At 26.1% G+C, this 20,372-nt stretch overlaps 2 protein-coding genes across 5 annotated transcripts in view; one reads left to right on the forward strand and one right to left on the reverse strand.

Annotated features, from left to right (window-relative positions):
* LOC103580589 (fasciclin-1) overlaps positions 1–20,372 on the forward strand; it is a 168,320-nt gene that overhangs the window by 114,184 nt on the left and 33,764 nt on the right. The window lies entirely within an intron of this gene.
* LOC103580588 (origin recognition complex subunit 3) overlaps positions 1–20,372 on the reverse strand; it is a 91,903-nt gene that overhangs the window by 48,416 nt on the left and 23,115 nt on the right. Inside the window, exons 2-14 of one of the 3 annotated variants that reach the window (XM_053738651.1) lie at positions 19,253–19,364; positions 18,317–18,454; positions 18,122–18,242; positions 17,899–18,053; positions 17,678–17,829; positions 17,337–17,445; positions 16,860–17,024; positions 15,999–16,307; positions 15,330–15,620; positions 15,022–15,252; positions 13,205–13,324; positions 10,902–10,966; positions 10,724–10,813 (exon numbers count right to left, since the gene is read on the reverse strand). In XM_053738651.1, the coding sequence (XP_053594626.1) occupies positions 10,724–10,813; positions 10,902–10,966; positions 13,205–13,324; positions 15,022–15,252; positions 15,330–15,620; positions 15,999–16,307; positions 16,860–17,024; positions 17,337–17,445; positions 17,678–17,829; positions 17,899–18,053; positions 18,122–18,242; positions 18,317–18,454; positions 19,253–19,276 (1,970 nt within the window). In that variant the 5' untranslated portion in view covers positions 19,277–19,364. Of the gene's footprint in view, positions 1–10,723; positions 10,814–10,901; positions 10,967–13,204; positions 13,325–15,021; positions 15,253–15,329; positions 15,621–15,998; positions 16,308–16,859; positions 17,025–17,336; positions 17,446–17,677; positions 17,830–17,898; positions 18,054–18,121; positions 18,243–18,316; positions 18,455–19,252; positions 19,580–20,372 lie in introns of those variants that run through there. The other 2 variants (XM_053738650.1, XM_008562397.2) reach the window with 2 other exon arrangements.

Consider the following 20,372-nt stretch of genomic DNA (forward strand, 5'->3'; position numbering starts at 1 on the left):
CTTAAGCACCGTTGTTTTGCGGGCGGGAGGCAACTGCTGTAGGATGAGCATCGGTACCACCTTGCTGCCCGCCGCTTACTATTTATCATTCAAATATCTTTCGTTAGGATTGTTAAATTAGTTATCCGATACTTTTTATTATTAAAATTAATTTTAAAAATCATCTTTCCTTCTACATTTTGCGCCAATTTCTTTTTCTTAAAATATTTCTTCAACCGTTAACTTTTCGAGAAAAATCACTTAATACTTTTTTGTAGGAAATTAAATTCTCTACAAAAAAGGTCATTACAACTTTCTTTCTGTCTCGTATATTTTTTCTATAAATTAATTTTAAAAATTAATAAACATCCAGAGCTTAAATTTCTGATTTCAAAAAAAAAAATTTTTGACTAACTTTTAACCTATTGATTTTTAGATAAAAATCACTTAATACTTTTTTGTAGGAAATTAAATTCTCTACAAAAAAGGTCATTATAACTTTCTTTCTATCTTGTATATTTTTGCCATAAATTGATTTCAAATATTAATAAGCACCCAGAGCTTAAATTTCTGATTTCAAAAAAATATATTTTTGACTAACTTTTAACCTATTAATTTTTAGATAAAAATCAATCAATACTTTTTTATAGGAAATTAAATTCTCTACAAAAAAGGTCATTACAACTTTCTTTCTATTTTGTATATTTTTGCCATAAATTGATTTTAAATATTAACAAACACCCAGAGCTTAAATTTCTGGTTTAAAAAAAATCTTTTTATCTATTTTTGACTATAGCTTCTAACCTATTGATTTTTAGATGAAAATCATTGAATATTTTTTCACAGGAAATTAAATTCTCTACAAAAAAGGTCCTCATAAATTTTTGTCCATTTTCAATACTCTAAAAGTTATTATAATTTTAGTCTTTTACCCGACTGATGCAATAAAATATTTTTATGACTGGAGCTTTCATGTGCACTTTGATTTGTAAAACATGTATGTCTATATTCCATTAATATAAAAAAAGTGTTCTGCCATCTTGTACATTTATATAAAAAATCAGTGGTAATATAAAAATATAGAGATTCAGTGACCTCTATATTGAATTTTAAAAATTGAATTTAACTTTTTTCTTTTTTTTCCACTATGTCCACATACATTTTTCATATATCCTAAAAATGAAAGCTTGTAAGAATTTACTTTTTTTTCTTTTTAATTCAAGGGTTTCAGGTGACGACATTGAAATAGACGAGCCGAGTGTACGAGATTGATTTTCACGTCTTGTATGTGATGTCATCGCAAAAGGACACTCGGCTTAAAAGACATCAGATAAAAAAATAAAAAAATATAAAAATAAAGAGTAAAACGAGATGAAGATTGAAATCCTTAACCCCTGGGAAATGTACGAAACGTCTCGTCTTTTACAGTTTCTTGATCGAGCTGGACAGTCGCTCGATTCGGAGGGAAATTCCTTCAATCTAAATTCTGCCTTTGTCTTTTATTTTTTCTATTTTTTATCTTTGCATCCTCAAGTGACTTGTATTAGTAATAATGTCTTGGAATAGCTCAACTAGACATTTAATATACTACTTTATTGAATACTTTATCTCACTCCGCTTTTTTCCAATCAACTATTTTAATTTTACTCAATTTTACATTTCATGCATAAAATTTGAATCGTTTGAAAATCAGGCATTTAATTTTTTTGAGTTCATTTACTTGAACTAAGAAAAATCGACTGACGCAGAAAAACAAAATTTTATTGAGCCAAGTAATTGAATGCTTGGCTACAGATGAATAAATATTTTGTTTAATAGATAAAATAATCGATTCAAGTAAAAATTTTTTTTTAATGAATATTTTCTATTGGACAGAAAAAAAATTCATGAATCGAGAAAAATAAAAATATTTAATAAGTATCTGTTTTTTAATAGAGAAAGAAAATAATTTACTTGAACCAAGTTAATTTTTTTTTCTGTGTAAGATTAAACAAATAATTTTCTCAGGAGGATACAACACGCAGATACTTGAATACAGTTTTTTTTTCAGTGTATTTACTTTTGCATAAAGAGAATTCTTGATTCAATAATTTTTTATTGAATAGAAAGAAAAATTATTGATTCAAAAATTGATTTTTGCATGAAAAGGAAAATTCTTGATTCAAGAATGAATTTATAGCACTGACAAAAATTTTGTACTAATAAGCTAAAATTACTTAGGGTAACAAATTAGGACTTGTCCCTATTGTCGGAAGGAAGCTCTCTTAACAGAGAATCTATCGCTTTCTATACTTGCTAATATAATTTTTCTAGAGCAGGGGGTTGTATTTAATGCACCTGAGCAGTTGTCGCCCGGTAATTCCATTTTCAAAATTTTTTCTTACGACTAAATCTCCAAAATTAGTTGCTTGCTTCGAAGTAATTTGATATTGTTATAATGAATATCAAGTGTATTCGTAACCAATCGACTACTTAACTACGACACAATTTTACTTGTAATTATAATAATTCCATTTGTTACCGTAAGCTTATCATGTTTGTCACTATAAAGAACTTTTTCATTATCCCGTCTTTTGTTATGAGGACGAAACTCTTTTTCTCCCTGGAAAATTATTAATTTAAGAATTAAACAAATTTTTAATACTTTATTTAGCAGAAAAAAATTCTTGATTCAAGAATTTATTTTTTAATAGAAAAATTTCTGTATCAAGGATTTTATTTAATAAATTATTCTGACAATAAAAAAAAATTTCCTGTTTCGAGAAAGTGTTTTTTAAAATCCTTATAAATATCTTAAATAATTAATTAAATTTTTATGGATGTTGAGTAATGAGTAAAAATAAATGAGTAATTCGTTCCACTTGATTTGCGATATATTTAATTTATTATTCATTATTGAATTCTCTATTAAGTTGCCCGTTCTTTGGATGAGTTTAAATAGTTGAGAAACTTTATAGTTCAAATTCCTCTTAAGTTTCCATGTATACTATAAAGTACAATTAACACTTCAATTATTCATTTATTAGTACCGACGTGAATGTCAGAAATAATTTAATCAATTTTTAATATATTTTGTTTCAAATGAATTACTAAATTATGGGTTTCTGTAACTAAATTAATTTTTAAAAAAATAATAAATTATTTAAGAATTTCCTAAAGTATAATTTCCAAAAATTAACTAATAAATTTAATATTCAAATTTTGTTTATCATTACGGTTAAGGAGGTTCGAACGAAACTAGTGAGTTAAAGTAGTGTTTGAATTTTTTTGTTTGCTTAATTCTCCTAATAGTTATAAAAATTCATTATTTTAATTTATAATAACATAACGAATTCATAAATTAATAATTATCAGTTATTTAATGAAAGAAAGTAATGAAATGACTTGGTTATTTTTGACATATGGTTTTATAAAAAGATGTGGCAACAGCGCGTTCTAACTTCTTAAACATCGGTATTCAAATTATAGCGGGAAAAATTTATTTCTAATCTCGTCTCTCTTTTAAATGAATTTCTATCTTTGTTTTTTCTCTCAGCTGCTTCCGCGAGGTTGCCAAACCCTCAATAATATGTATCTCTGTCGATGAACATGATTAAAAAATAAAGTTTAACTTCAATTATTTACATAACTACAACGGTAACACTATATTGCACGACTCATGATGCGAAGCATCAGAGCGTGCTTTACGATCGAAAAATTTTTTTCGCCTCACTTCGGCAACTATTCCAATTACTATACCTTTGTTAGTTCACGGAATTAAGATATGTTGCATACTATTTTGAAGATAATTTAATGGAGATTAATTCCATACTTTTCCAAAATTTGTTTAGTTCAAGAAAAACGGAAAAAACATCAAAATATTAAAAAAAAATTTTATGTCCGTCAAGTATGAATTCTGTAGACACGATAACTTGCGAAAAAATCAAGTAATTAAATCAAATTTTTTTTTTAAAAATTCTTTGAAAAATTTGTAGGTTCCTTATTGCAAATGACTCGGTAACTCAGTGTCGTTTAATGGCAATTAATAAAAGAATAAAAAGGCTGTATAACTATATCTATATATATCTATGTAAAATTAACATGGATGGTGATATATCTATACATTATACATATATTTATTCCATCAGAGGCGCTTGCGAATAACCGTCCTAGTACAGCTGTTTTTTTTTGTATTATTGCTAATTGGTAAGCCTGAATTTTTTTTTTTTTTCAATTCAATTCTTTTTTTTTTACATATATTTTTTTTGTTATTAGTTGAGATATTTTAATGAAGTTTTCTCATAATTATGATAAAAATACTAGTATAATTAAAAAAAAAAAAAAAAAAATTTTAATGAAAGAAAATTGTATATATTTTAAATTTACTCGTGCTTCCCGCCTTTTTATTATTATTATTATTTTTCATGTTTTAATTTTATTATTTCATAATAAATGAAGATTATGAGTCGTGCACTTTTGGATTTTCCAAATTTTGTTAAAATTTTATCATATTATAAAAATATTCAAGTTTATGACATTTGGTTTTTTATTTTTTAAACTTGGGATGTTAATAATGAAAAAAATCTAATAAGTCATGACGGAAGCTTGTCCTTCATAAGAGCCTGTGTATAAGAACTTTAAAAACGTCATTTTTAAATTCGATTCGTTCTAACCTCCTTAAATTTTGAAATAAAATAAAAAGTCCAGATTCAATGACTCACCTAATTACTAATTAAATTACCTCATAATTATTCTCATTAATAACAAATTTGTATATCTACCAGAGCTATTTAATTTCAAAAAAAAAAAAAAAAAAAAAAAAGTTAACCTTTTATTAGACGAAAAAGCGTAAAATTACAAAACCATGAAAATTGTTATCGACTTTAGTGGTTACACTATCAACGATATTTACACAATAAAAGAGTTTTGTAAATCTTATATTCATAAAAAATTTGTCGACGTCCACATCCCAGTGGTAACAAAGCCCCTGATTCGTTCAAAATTTAGATTCAGGCGACTAATAAACAAATACAAAAAATGTTACGCGAAAACTGGTATAAAATGGAGTAGCGGAACGACTCGGATCGGGCATTTACGCGCAAGAATAATTGAAACTTTGAAAAGAAATAAGAAAGCTATTATTTATGTGCGTAATGAAAAAAAACGTAAATTGTTGTTAAAATTTATGAAAAAACGATTTAACGTTAAATGTCTAAGCGATTTGGGTTTTGAAGGCCCAAAAAAAATGGAGACCATCTGCCGATTTCATGATAACCCACAAAATAATTACTGCGCGCGCACAAACGCATTGGTAATGGGAGATTGGTTGTACAGATTTATTAACAAAGACAATAAAATGATTGTCGATAATAATAATCACATGATTATTGACTTCAGCGGTTACTCTAATAATGAAAATAATGAATTTATGATAAAAGAATTGAGTCTGGTTTGCATTAATGGGGAGGGAAGAATAATTTACCAAGAATTTTTGGTGAAAAAGGAGTCAAATGAATTCGATCAAGTACCAGAGGGAATCAGAAATAATTATAATAATTTTTATGAAAGATACGGAATCAAATGGGGGGATGGATTTTTTGAGGGAGGGATTGAGGTTGAGTTGAAAAAAATATTGTGGAGTGGGGTCGGGTTTGTTTGGGTGAAAAATCGGGAAGTTAAGAATAAATTCATTGAAATTGTGGGCGAAATTTTTGAGGTTATGTGTCTAGATGATTATGGGTTTATAGAACAAGAGAGAGAGAGGGCTTGTTTGTGTGGGTATCATACCCATGAAGAGGAAAACAATAATTTCTGTGTTGATGAGAATATCGAGGATATGGTAGATTGGGTTCTGGGAAGAGGATTGTTTAGAAGCGAGGTTAGGAGTGAGCTTCAGATGATTAATCCTCTGGATATTGGGATGGATATTGATGTTGACGACTTTGGTTTTGATTTGGAAAATATCGAACCTTATGTATTTACTGAGGAAGAGTTAAATGATTTGTGAAGATTTTTAATTTAATTGATGATTGATTATTCTTTTTTAACTTCTCTATTACTAATATGGTGTCCCTACCAGCAATATCAAATAAATAGACTTAAGGCTATTCAGCGTAAATTTATAAAATTTACTGTATATCTGTTCAAGATGAATGGGATTGAGACAAATGTAGCAGATTAATACATTGCACTCAATATATGAAGATTAGAAACTTGAAATTCGTATTATCAGCTTTGTTGCTTCTTTAAAATTTGTGCTATTTTGTATCTCTGGACTTATTAAGACAAATAGAACTCACTGTCCCGAAATTTGGCTTCAGCAATAGCCGTCTAGTCTATATACCCACTACGAAAAAGCTATTTATTAATAAATAAGGTAAAATAGAGGAATTCAAAAAGTCAACATATGATCTATATAACGATTAATTAAAGTCAGTATTTTTCTCTGTGTTAGCATCTATTTTGCGCATCAAACAATCTAATTTAAATATTGCAATATACTGTAAATTTTAGATATGCGTTATAAATAAATACATAAACTTCCCGCTATAAAAATTGAAAATTTTCAAAAATGGAAGTTATTGGTTTCGGTCCGATTTTCGAAAACCGAACTTCTACACGGAGAGAAAATTATGGTAACAGTTACAATATATTATGGGAATGGTTCCCATACTGCATGGTAACCGGTTTTTTTGAAATGTTGATTATAGGAACGGCACCTATATATATTATGGTAATCATTCCTATAATTATGGGTATAATTCCCATATGGTATCGGAATAGTTCCTATGGAATTATGGTAATGGTTACTATAATATTATGGTAATCGTTATCATAATATTATGGGAATAGTTACCATAATATTATGGGAATGGTTACCATAATATTATAGGAACCGTTACAATGTGGTTATAGGATTGGTTCCTATTTGCTTATGGAAACTATTCCTATGAGTATGGTAATCATTACCATGATTCTTTCACATGCAATATGGGAACTGTTACCATAATACTAGGAATTGTTCCCATACTTATGGAAACTTTCCCAGAAAGTATGGGTCTATATCCCATAATCCCAAGTAATAATTACCATAACGGTATGGGATGATATTTCATAAACGTACTAGGAACAGTTACTATAATTTTTTCTCCGTGTAACAAATGACGTTTTGTCTGTATGTAAATATTCTGTAACTTTTGAACGGATTAACCGATTCGGCTTTTTGAGATGGCGTTTGAAGCAACTTATTAATTCCAACAATTTTTAAGAAATTGAGCATAGTCGATACAGTATATTCGGAGATAATCCGAAATTCAAATTTCTTACAAAAATAGTATTTTCGAGCTCAAGAACTCGAAAATAGCGGGAAGTTTTAGGGCTGGCTCGCAGGGTTAGGCGGTTTTCAGATTTTTTTCAGGATTTTCTTTCAATTGAGAGAAGTTTGACTAGTAATATAAGGCAGAAAAATTGTCGGACAATTGACCTCAATTGACCAGTGACAAATTGACCGACGGTCATTTTTTAAATTTAATGCCAGTTCCCGCGCTAACTTGATACTGTCCAGAAAATCATTTTATAAAAAATTTACCGAAATTTTTTTTTTATTATTCTGCATCTAAAGAAGACGAAAATTTTTTTTAAATATACAAATTGTTCGTCATGTTAAATGAAACAACTTATTGCGGTTTATTTGCAATTACGTTTCAAATTGTCAAGAAAATGTTTTTATAAAAAATTGAGCGGAAAATTGACTAGATTATTTTTGACGTCAATTGTCAGTCAATTTATTGTGATCTGACCGTACATAAAAATTGCGATCATCTCGCATCGTGAGGTTTGAATAATTAGAGCTTCCAAAGGAAAAAAATGATATTTTTAAATTTTAGTTTCTTATCTCTGATTAAATAAATTTTGAATACAAATTAAGTAAAATTAATTAAAAATGGTAGATTTTAAGTATTGAAATTATTGTTTTTTAATCCTATTCAATAATTTCAATTCAAAAGACTGTTGGAATTTTTTTTTTTGACAAAAAAAAAAAGTACCGGATAAGCTCAAATTAGTATTCCGTGGTGAATTTATTTGTCTACACATATATTCACTATGGAAATTATGATATTTTAAAAATATTAATTCCAATCATCAATATTCAATGCGAGCTGTTTTAAATTATTCGTTTAGTATGCGTGACTATTTTTTAAAAATATTTTTTTTTTTTTTTCGTCAATTATCTTCAAAGAATATAAATTTTTATACATTTTCATTGTATCCATTAGAATTTTCTCTATCAATAATCGATTACAAAAATTCATTTATTCCATAGCACGAACTTTAAATTAAAATTCTGCCTAAACTATCCGCGCTATCATAAAAATGTATACAAAAAGTTTTATAGGAAATTTAATTCTCTATAAATTTGATTCTATACTTTCTTATCATATCTCCAACAATTAACCCGTAGTTTTAATTATAATAAAGCTCAAAATTAATAAGATACTTTCATAGAAATATTTATTTTATCTTTAATTTAAATTTGCCGCCTAACAATCAAATTTATGACGAAAATACCTTCGTACATTTTTGTAGGAAATTTAATTCTCTACAAACAAGGTCTCTATCAATTTTTCTATAAATTCAATAGTTTTCTTATAATAATAATTTGAAGTTATAAAGATTTAATCTAGACGTTTTTTTTTGTTTTCATGAATTGAATGAAATTTTTATTGATGTTAAAGTTGTAAAAAATTTGACTGTTTAAAAAACGATAAATCGTGAATGTAATAGTGAATTGATAGAAGACGTGAATAAAAAAAACATTTAAAAGAATGAGGGTAAAGATGAAGAGAATGAGGGAATGAATCAGCATCAGAAGCTTTCTCTCGAATTCTAGATACGCGGAAATCATATGGAGAATTTGCGTTCAAAGATATTCTGAATGTTGAATATTCTCCTACATTCTCTATAGATCTGCATATATATATATATATATATATATATATATATATATATATATATATATAAATCCCATTCAATTCAGAGATTTCTTCTCTTCATGTCTGTTATCACTGATAATAGATTCCACCCCCTGGTAAAAGCCGTCACTTGTTCTGATTTTTAAATACTTTTTTTTTTTGGATAAAAAAAAAAAAAATAAGTGAATTATTTTCTTTTCTGATGGACGCAGATAAGCAATAACATGTCAATTTACAAAAAATTGATTTTTTATATTTTTGTACCAAATGATTCCTGAGTAACTGAAAATTTTTTTTTTAAATCAAAAAATAAAAAAATTGTTAATAGAAATAAATTATCTGGGGTAAAAATTTTTAAAAAATCGAGTTAAGTAATTTAAGTTTAAATACTAGATTGCAGAGATCCAGTCGTTAACTATAATTAAAATTCAATTAATTTGCTACGTTATTGCAACAAACAATAAATTAACTTTTTTAAATTTCAATTTAAAATTTCGCTAAAAAAAATCAGATTTCAAATTATAAAAATAAATAAAAATAATAATTTTATATTAATTATTAATAATTAATTAATTGATATAATTATTATAAATATATTTATTATATATGAATATATATAAAATGTTAAATAAATATTAAGAAAGACGTCAAAGACATCCATTACTTATTAGGGGCAGGTTTATATCGGGTAGTTGAAGAAGTAATTTTTGCTCGAATCATTACGAAAAAAATTTTATGAAAAATATTTTTGAATCTTTAAACCCAATTTTCTAAAAATTATATCTGTATTAATTGACACTTTGCTTATCTACATCAAAAAATATCCTAGAGCAGGGATACAGAAAGAATTAATTTTAAAGCTCGAAGTCTTATTTCAAAGCCGTTAAAAAATTAAAAAAATTGTACTAAAATAAGTAATGTTAGTACTCAAGTTACATTAGTACTTAGATATTTCATAACTCATTAGACTGTTATTACTTTTATAACTTCATAGTTAGTTACTTACTCACTTACTTACTATATGTTATTAATAATAATAATAATATGAAGTAAGTAAGAGAATATTTGACTCTCGTGTCTAAGATGCTCATGAATTAATTAAATATCTTCAGGCTAAGCCTTTGAGACTTGTCGTCATTTACATTTACATATACATGTATATTCATATATACATACATGTATATACATACACGTATATATTTGAGGGTGCGTCATTTCAGAGCCACATTTTTTTTTTAATTGATTTTTAAATGCAAATAACTTAAGAACACATCGGAATTTCGAAAAATATTTTAAAGATAATTTTTAGGAAATGAAATTGTCTACAAAAAAGGTTCTATGACATTTTGTTATAAGTCTAATAGTTTCACCAAAAAAGTCAGATAATATCGAAATTTATTGTACTGTAAACCTTAACTAGAAAAAATATGAGAACGGGTAGATTTATCAAAAAATGATAAAAGACCTTTTTTGTAGAACGTTCAATTTCCTATGAAACTAGATGTTAGTCTATTCGAACTATTAATCTGTTAACGAGTTAAAAAAAACTCAAAGCTTGAAAGAAAAATTTTCCTGTTATTTAAATGAGAAATGGAATTTTTTTAGATCTCTAATCGAGGTAAAAATTTTTTTTTTTGTGAGAATTTTTCTTTTGCGATAAACTATGATTTTTCCACAAGCACTTAAAAAAATGTTGCTCTTAAATTAATAAAAATAAATGATCATTATTCTTATTTTTTTTTGTTTTTTATTTAAAAAATTACAAAAATACAAAAAAAGATTTCAACACTCACGTAAGCCGTTTAACATGATCAGTTTTTCTTCTTGACGTTTTAATAAAACCTAAAAACTGTAGTTCTGCAACCGCTCGAGTAAAACGTGCTCTAATAAAATTTTGTTAAGAAAAAATCAATTTCTTAAAAATTGACTTTGATTAATTATGAGTAATTAAGAGAAAGAAAAAAAGGATACTGTATTTCTGGATCGACTTCTGTTTGTTCTGAGTCATCATTAGGATTGACAATCATCAAAAATGCCTATTAAAATAATAACAATAATTATAATTATGATAGTAATTATGAGTGTCAATGAATTTGAGTAAAATTTTTTATTAGATCGTATTTAAATGGCTGAAGAATTGAGTTTATGAATAAACTGATAAGGACCTTTTTTGTAGAGAATTAAATTCTCTACAAAAATGTACTCATACATTTTTATCATATTTTTAATATTTAAACCGATATTTGAGTTGAAAGATAAAATTATTAAAAAATATGAATTAAGTAAAAATGAACTTAAAATTTAAATTAGATAATTAACTATAATTAGTGACTAAAGTAGGTGCAATTATTTTACTATAGAGGATCGTTAGACAGTATTAATGTAGAGAGTAAAATATTTTTAAAAACTTGAATGTTGATCTAGATATTTGAAGAAAAAAATAAAAATAAAAATTTAACGAGTGCATATTCATTGGATTTTTTAACGAGCACTATATTCTAGTCGTAGCTTTTATTTAAACGATCGAGATAATTTTTCCGAGGTATTTTAGGATCACTCAGCTAAAGAGTTTGAGTGACTGAATGTAAAATATACAAGTGTACTGGAAATATACACGTATATGTCTATATGTATACAAGTATAAAATAGTTATGGAAAGCTCGTGTATAAAGGGTAGTCTCATCGTGTATATCTAATGAGTGAAGCCGTGGCTGCGCGTGAATTATGAATTATGTGCCGTCGATTAAAATCACGTTGTTTTGTCTCCTTCAAATTTCTATCGACATCTACATCTAAATCTATATGTATAATCGATATACAGGTTCTATGAGTCACTTGTTAAATTTCAAATAAATTTTACTCTCCATTAAAATTATAATTTATTGATTATTTAATTATTATTTTTTTTTTTTTAGCTAAATCAACATTAATTATAAAATCCTGATGTAGTTTCGCGTAAAATGAGTACCCACATCGATACATTCAGAAAAATTTATAATAAAGTGATAATTAATTTGATTAAAGAGTCACGGATTATTTTTAAAAGTTTTAAGGATAAAATGAATGTGACAGTTATCTGGCTGGTGGAATTCTGCGTAAAATGAATACCAACAACGATATATTGGAGTAGCATAAATTACACTACAAGATTAATCTCTACTGTAGTAGTTCTATTTCCTATTCGATGGGTAAAAATTTTTAGGCTCAGTAACTACTCAATGTAGTATAGCAAACTCATCCTGTAGTTTATTTAACCACAAAATTTTATAAGAAGAAGTTGGTATTACTATTTTTGGAGTTCACAATATCACATAATTTGTACAATCTACTCCAATGAAGAGTAAAATGACTGACAAACGAAAACAACAGCGCCACCTTCAACTTTTTTACCCCACTGTGTAGTTGTACTGGCTCCACAATTGTAGTAATAATTACTGCATCTTTAAATGTGTGAATTACAACCTTTAAAATGAAATGCTTGTATTTTATATAAACAAAAATTAAATATTCAATGAAACTATGTTAGTAATACAAGAATTAATTTATCAGAAAGATAATTCAAAATGAAAAATAAATATCATGACGTATAGAAAAAAAAATCTACTTCAAAAATTTAGTGCGGATGACATTTCGAGTTAATTATTTACAAATCCATTTTAATATATTTAAAAACTCTTTGTGCGAACAATATGATATTAATTTACAAATTTTTAAAACTTTTTAAATACTATGAAAAATAATAAATATCAATGAATATATATTTAATAAATAAATTAAGGATAAAAAATTATAAAATATGATGTGGAGTAGTAAGAAACACTGCTGTCATTTACCAAGAAGTTGTTTTAACTAACAACAGAAGTAGATATTACTACAGTTTGTGTACCACAATAGGCTAGTATTCATTACTGAATGTGTAGTGATCCTATATATTACTAGTCAATGTAGTTTACGTATTCCTAATTGTGGTATATTTAACTACACCTTTTTTTACGTGCGTTTTTTTTTTTTTTCACATATTTGCTAATGAAAGAGTGTGGGTACTCAAATGAGAAGAAATTTCATGGAGAATAAAACTATAGACTCCAAAAATTAAAAAAAAAAATTTGAAATAAAAAATTTTGGGGCGTATTTTTTTTTTAAGCAAATATAGCGATGTCGGTACTCAAACTACCGGATATTTAGTGAGGAATTAAAAAAAATAATCAGTTCTTCATGTTTACGTTGACGTGAAATAAAACAAGTGATGGAGAAGATAGTGAGTGTTAACTTACTTGCAGCCAATCATACATATTGATCAGTTTTCGTGACTCCAAATGTAGTTTGTAAATAATGCTGAGGTCAGGTAACGTCGGTTGGATCGTTTGGTCGGTCTCCAATTTACAGCAGTCGCACTGTTGGTTAGAAAATGAATAGAATAGACCAGTGGCAATGCCAATACAATATACATTTTAAACCGCCAGGAACAACCAGTTTAGTGTGTATAATAAAGAGCAATGCTACACACGAGACAAACCGGGTGGAATGGGCTGGGCTGGGAGGGTGAATGAGATAGAAATAGAGATAGCGATAGAGATACTAGAGGAATAGGAACATTTTAGGACATTTGCAATTCATTGGATAGTAAACGGTTGAATGCTGCAGTTGGATTATTCCGACATACTAAATTTCATACATCCTCTTCATATTTTAATCATATATATATTTTTATGCATATATATGATGGATGCAGAAGAAGATTTGAAATTCAAACTCGAAATTTCAAATTCATTTAGTTGTTTAATGTTTTCAATTAAAAAATATTATTGCAATTTAAATTGTTTTATATTACTTTTAGTTGATAATTAATGGAGTAATTAAACTGAAGGATTCAATTGATTGAGATTTGATGATAATAACAATCGTCGAGATGATGGTTTATATTTTGAGGTTAGAGTCTCGGGTTTTAAATATCGCAGATTACTTTCACGCAAAGTATCTTTGCTTGCTAATTAATTATTTGAAAAAATCTCTGCTGGTGGTTTATTTGATTAATCTTAAAGATTATTCGTACAACTGATGATTTCAAAATAATACAGTCGGCCATTTGCATGAGATGAGGACAGCCATTTTGAAGTGAATGGGTCTGAGAATTGAAAATCGGTTTTAAGCTCTACTACAACAAATCTAGTTATTTTTATTAACATACATTTAGATTTATTTACTAGTATTATTATGATTGTTATTAAATAGTGTCGGTTTAATGAATAAAACAATAATTATGAGTATGATAAATAATCGGTGGGTCGGTGTAGGAAATAAAACTGTTGGAATGCGATGAGAGCGGATGAGGACACAACCGGAAATAAATATTTTTCCACGTTTATTTAAACCTTTGCTATTATATTTATTCATTGTTATAAAGGATACTAACAACAAGTACCCTTTAATAGTAATAATATTTTAGGCAGAAGAGGGTCAAGGGCGGAGGTGACTCTGCAATCGACCAAAAATAATTATCATTATCACGGACTAAATAACTACTTGCTATATATATATTATATAGAAACCAATCATCTCACGATTACACCAACATTTTTATAAACATTTTAATAATTGTTGATAATATCATAACAATAAATATTGTTTTAATTACTCTATTAAATAATAAGCAGCTGCAGTAATAAAAAAAGTAATTTTCACAATAAATATTATTTTTACTCCCGTAGTATTTGAGATACACTAAAATTTCTAAGGAGCTTTTTTATAGAGAATTAAATTTACTACAAAAAAGTACTAATTAATTTTTATCATAAAATCAATAATTTAAAAATTACAATAAAAAATTGAAAAAAATTTCTATTGGAACTAAAAATTTATTTTTTTCAGTTCTTTTCCTAAAATTTGATTTGCAGTTAAAAGGTTAGAACAAGCGTAAAATTGCTAGGGACCTTTTCTGTAGCAAATTAAATTTACAACAAAAAAGTTCTGATTTATTTTTACCATAAAATCAATAATTCGGTAGTTATACTTAAAAAAAAGAAATACTGATGATGACTATCATAAAATTGTCGTCACCCAAATTTATATCATTAATATTTTTTCTACTCACATTTAAATAAATCGATGGATCATTTAATCCCATATGTATGGCGGCACGTAATGAACCACGCAAATGATGTTTGCCAGCATTAGCATCACTAAAACAAAATATTTCGCTTGCTGGTAGGCGATTTGGATTTTTCAAATGAATCGCCATCAAATTATTTAAATAATTCATTAATTCGGCTTGTGCGTGTTTGAATGGTGATTTTGAATGTTCCTGTGCTTTATTCAATAATTTCTACGGAATAACATTCATCATATTTATTAACTATTGATTATTATTATCAATGAAAAAATAAATAATTAATCAATTACTTCTCTAAATGAAGTTCGGCTTAATTTTGAAGTTGGAGTTAAAACTTGTACTTCTTCTGTTGTAATTTCTAAACTTGCTTCTCTAATTTTATTCAAACGATCTTCAAGGTTAATTAGTACGTGATTAAAATCATTTTTATCGCCAGAATTATCTTTTATTATTTTAATAAAATTTTCTAATTTTGTTATCAATTCGGATTTTGAAAGAAAATTTAAAAGTTTAAGACATTCTTTGTACTCATGAGTTTCTATTAGATCACACGTTACTGCTGTTGCGTAAACTTCACGAAGCTGTGAATAATTTTAATAAAAATTTTATTTTTTTAAAAATTCAAGCTATTTTTTTTATAGGGCATGTGGGTACTCAAACAAGAGCTCTCGAGTTAGTTTACATAAAAAATAATACAAATAATTTTTTTTTTTTTTTTTTTTTTTTTTTTTTTTCAAAATTTTTTTGAAAAATTTTCCCATCATGTGGGTGCTCAAACAAGAGCCCCCGATGCACTAATTTCAAAAATATATACATAAGTATATATTTATGGGTAAAGTTTATTTGAATTATACAAGAAATATCGAGCATTTAATTTGTAAGTAGTCTTGTATGTTTAAACGAGTGCTAAGCTGAAAAATTCAGTAGATAAATAAATGAACAGTAAAAAAAAAAATTACCTGTTTACCCAAGGGTGCGCCGGGTAGCGACGAAACCAAATAATGCAAACACTTTAGGATAATAAAAAATCCACTTTTAAAATCGTGGAATTCTTTCAGTAATTTAACAAGCAGCCATTTAAATGCACTATCTGTTATTTTTTCTTTACTCGCTATTTTCCAATTATCTGTATACTTAACAATTGAGGGTAAATTTCTAACTTCATCTAGATCATCGTCCGATAATTTGTCAACAGCTTCTTCAATATTTTCACGGTCACAGCATAAATATGATATTCTATTGCCATAAAAATGTTGAAACATACACAGCTAAAAAAAAAGTTTAAAATGTTTTTTTTTCTTTTTTTTTTTTAATTAATTTTGATAGCATATTTGAGTAGTTCATAAAATTTCCAATTAAATGAGTACCCACAATAGTATGTTCCAATAAAGTCATTACTATATAATTTATTTAATAATTTAATTATTTATTAAATCACTGATTGCATTTTACCAGCACTTTTTTTAAATATATTGATGTGGGTACTCGAACTACAGGAAATTTCATCACAAATTAGTCTGTGCTAATTATAAAAAAAAAAAAAAAAATAAAATTACAAGTTAAAAAATTTGATCAATTTTTAATTTTAACATAATGAATCTGATTACTTGTGAAAGTCCGAGTAAAATGAGTACCAACAATGATACATTTGTATAAATTAATTTCTGAGTAATTAATATGACAATTAATTGACGTTTAAATTTTTTTCGTCAAAATATATCGATGTGGGTACTCGAATTAAAAGAAATTTAGTCACAAATTCGAGTCTAGTATTCATTTTTTAATTTACTCCATGAGTAATAATAAATATATAAAATTACCTTGTAGCCTTGTAGAAAAGAATCAACAGAAAAATCATAGAACAAAAATATATCAGTTAATAATTGAAATGCACGTCCTGTTAACATGAATGATGTTTTTCCTGAAAAAACTGTTCCCTCTAAAATATCTGACAAACTTTTGTCCTGTCTCTGTGTATAAAAAACCTGACCAAGAAAAAAAAACAAACGAAACAAATTAGCAATTCATATTTTTACTAGTTTTTAAAAATGTAAAGTAGTAAAAAAATGTGGACTCAGTAAAAGTAGAGAACATAAACACAGAAATAGGGAAAGAAAAATAAACTAGTGAAGGCAAAAGTTTATTTAGTATTTAGTTTCTGTTGCTGTTATTTTTGTTTTTCATTGGAATTTAAAACAAACTGTAAATTTAATGCTTTGTGTGTTATACTTATCTAAAAGTTTTTAGTTACACACGAAATATTTGCATATGAGAATTTTATTTGTTTTATTATTTACTTGAACTCGGAGTTTCGACGTCGCGTCGTATGGTAATGATCTGTGAACGGCATGAAGAGTTGTCGCGACTCCAAAAATTAATACAAATTTTATAGATTTTCTGTATGAACTAAAAAAAAAAAATTTTTTTTTACTAAAAAAATTTCATATTTTATTGTGGTCATGTGGGTACTCAAACAAAACCTCTCAAGTTAGTTAACATAAAAAAATAAATAATTTCCAAAAAAAATAATTTTGAAAATATAAATTATTCATACTTTTTTCCTGTCTTGTGGGTACTCAAACAAAAGCTCTCGATACCCACACGCCAAAAATATATAATTTATCACTCATATATTTACCTTAAGACCAATATAAAGTCACGAAGTATAATCGGATTAAAAGTTTCAAAATCCGGGATTACAATAACAAGCGGAATTTTCATAGATTTATCTTTGTACCAAGTCTCTAATACTCTCAATGTACACTGACTTTTTTTCACCAGTACTTCGTCCTTTAATGTAAAATTGAAAATAATAATAATAATGATATTAAAAATAAATGTATAAATAAAATTTTCTACCTCAGATCCATTTATCAACTGAAAAATCATTTCTTCTATCAATGATTTCATGCTACCCGAGTCCCTCGATTGTATAACAGCAATATATTTAGTGATACTCGATATTTGTAGTGACAATTTACGAAATAATTCATCATGATCCGGAAGATTTACACCTAAAATTTTAATTAAATTTATTCAGCCATTAATCAATTGATCGATTAATAAGAACCTTATAAATTACCGGTTAGTAAAATAGCTGTTGATATTTCATTTAAAAAATTATTATTATCATTATCTTTTATGTCTTTTATATATATTTTAATGTCAATCAATATTTGTTTGAACATACTATTATTTATTTCCTATAAAAAAAATTAATAATATCATTTCTTTATTAATTGTTAATATTAATAATTAATTATTAGTAATCAATTACCTCTGCACAATTTTTAATTGTCGACCAAACATTTTTATAAGCATCATACCAAAGCTCATTGTCATAAATATTTAAATTTCCTTGTGATTTTTTTCGCGCGCTTCCTATTTTGTAATTTCCTTTGTGAGCAAACACTCCCTTAAAAAATATTATTTAAAATTTGTATCTAATTAATTTATACCAATTAATTGTTAATTAAAATTTTAATTAATTTGATACTGAGTTAAAGAAAATAATGAATTTTAAAAAGAAAATGTGAAATTTTTAAACTTTCGAGAATAATTCGGAAAAATAAAAAATTATGAAAATTTCATAATTAAAAATTTTTTAAATCATTAAAGAATTTTTTAAACTGACGGTAATTATAAATTTTTTATGAGTGTGAGTGTAGCGGACAGTTGTAAATTTAAAAAATTTTAAAATAAGTGAATTAAATAAAAATCAAATAAAATTTAAAAAATGCACATTTACAGAATTTAAAAATGCGTCTATAAATTTATTTATTTTTATATTTTCGATTGTTTAATTTTTTTATTTGTAATTTGTCTTATGTTTGCGGGAAAAATTTTCAAATTCAAATTAAAAAATTCCCGCTCTTTTACTAATTAAAAAAATATGTGATTAATTTCTCAGAGATATTTAAAATTAATATGAAAATTTATAACTAAATAAATAATTATTTATTTTAATAAAAATTTAAATTCAAATTTTTAATTTTCCGCTTTTTTTTAATAATTAAAAATATGTGTAAAATATGAAAGAAAAAATTACTCCAAATATATATAAATAGATATAACACTCAATGAATGTAATTTTTGTTTTTATAAAAATTTAAATTCAAATTTCCCGCCATTTAAATTGAAGGTTATCTCGCCGGTATGCAACAGGTTATTGCAGTAATAAATAATAATTACTTTTCAACAATTAAATAATTACCTTTGATACTGATACATCATCCATTGTCTTAATTACCCAATTAATTATTAATTAATGTTTTTTAAATATTCAATAAGTTCTTGAAAACAAAAGATTTTAATTGACTTGTCATCTGCTAATTTATAAATCAACTTGATGTTAATTGGTTTTATGAGTTATAAATATTTTAATTAAAAATTTAATTATTACACAGATAATAATTAATTTAAAAATGTTTTAGCACTCCAATATTCTATGACGCGAGCGTTAACTTGTAACGAATGTGTTTCTGTTTAGTGTTCAAGAGTTAAGCAATTTGGTTGGTTGTTGGTTTGTGTTTGAAGAGAACGCGGGGAGGGGATAAAATGTTAAGGCAGCTGGCTGTTGGCTGGCAGCTGCTGCCACCGCAGTGAGAACTCGGTTGTGTGTTCGCACTGATATATTTATTATATATATATATATATATTGAGTTATTCGAGGTCTGCAAATGACAGCAAATTGCCTAAGCCTGAGTTAAGATTTAAAATATCGATACATCGATTTAATTCCATTTCAATATATATAAACGTCATATTTAAATATTTATAATAATTTCGTCCATTTTTTTTTAAATAAATCATTTAAAAATTTTAAATTTTTCGCGCTAAAAATTGTCTAACTTTTTTATTTTTCAAAATTTTCTAACTTCCCGCCAAGAGAATTGAAATTATTTTTTCAAAACTATTTTAGAAAGGAAAATTTTTCGAGCTGTTACATATTGGTACCAAATGTTTTATATGAATATTAAAATTTGAAATTATAGATCTTAAAATTTTACTTGACTCGAAATTAATTGTCAAACATCAAAATATTAATATTGAAAATTTTGACACTTCAAAATTCTCATAACAATTCAAATTAATTTAAAAATTTCAAAATCTTTAAGTTTTTAATTCTGACACTTGAAAATTCCCATAACAATTAAAATTCCCATAGCATTGAAAATTCCCACAAAACTAAAAATTCATTTTTAAACATCAAAATATCGAAATTTATAATTCCGACTCTCAAAGATCCCCATAATAATAAAAATTCATTGTCAATCATCAAATTATTAAAATTTAAAATTTCGACACTCAAAAATTCCCATAAAATTTTTTAA

Source organism: Microplitis demolitor, chromosome 4 (assembly GCF_026212275.2).
Source record: "Microplitis demolitor isolate Queensland-Clemson2020A chromosome 4, iyMicDemo2.1a, whole genome shotgun sequence".
NCBI lineage: Eukaryota > Metazoa > Arthropoda > Insecta > Hymenoptera > Braconidae > Microplitis > Microplitis demolitor.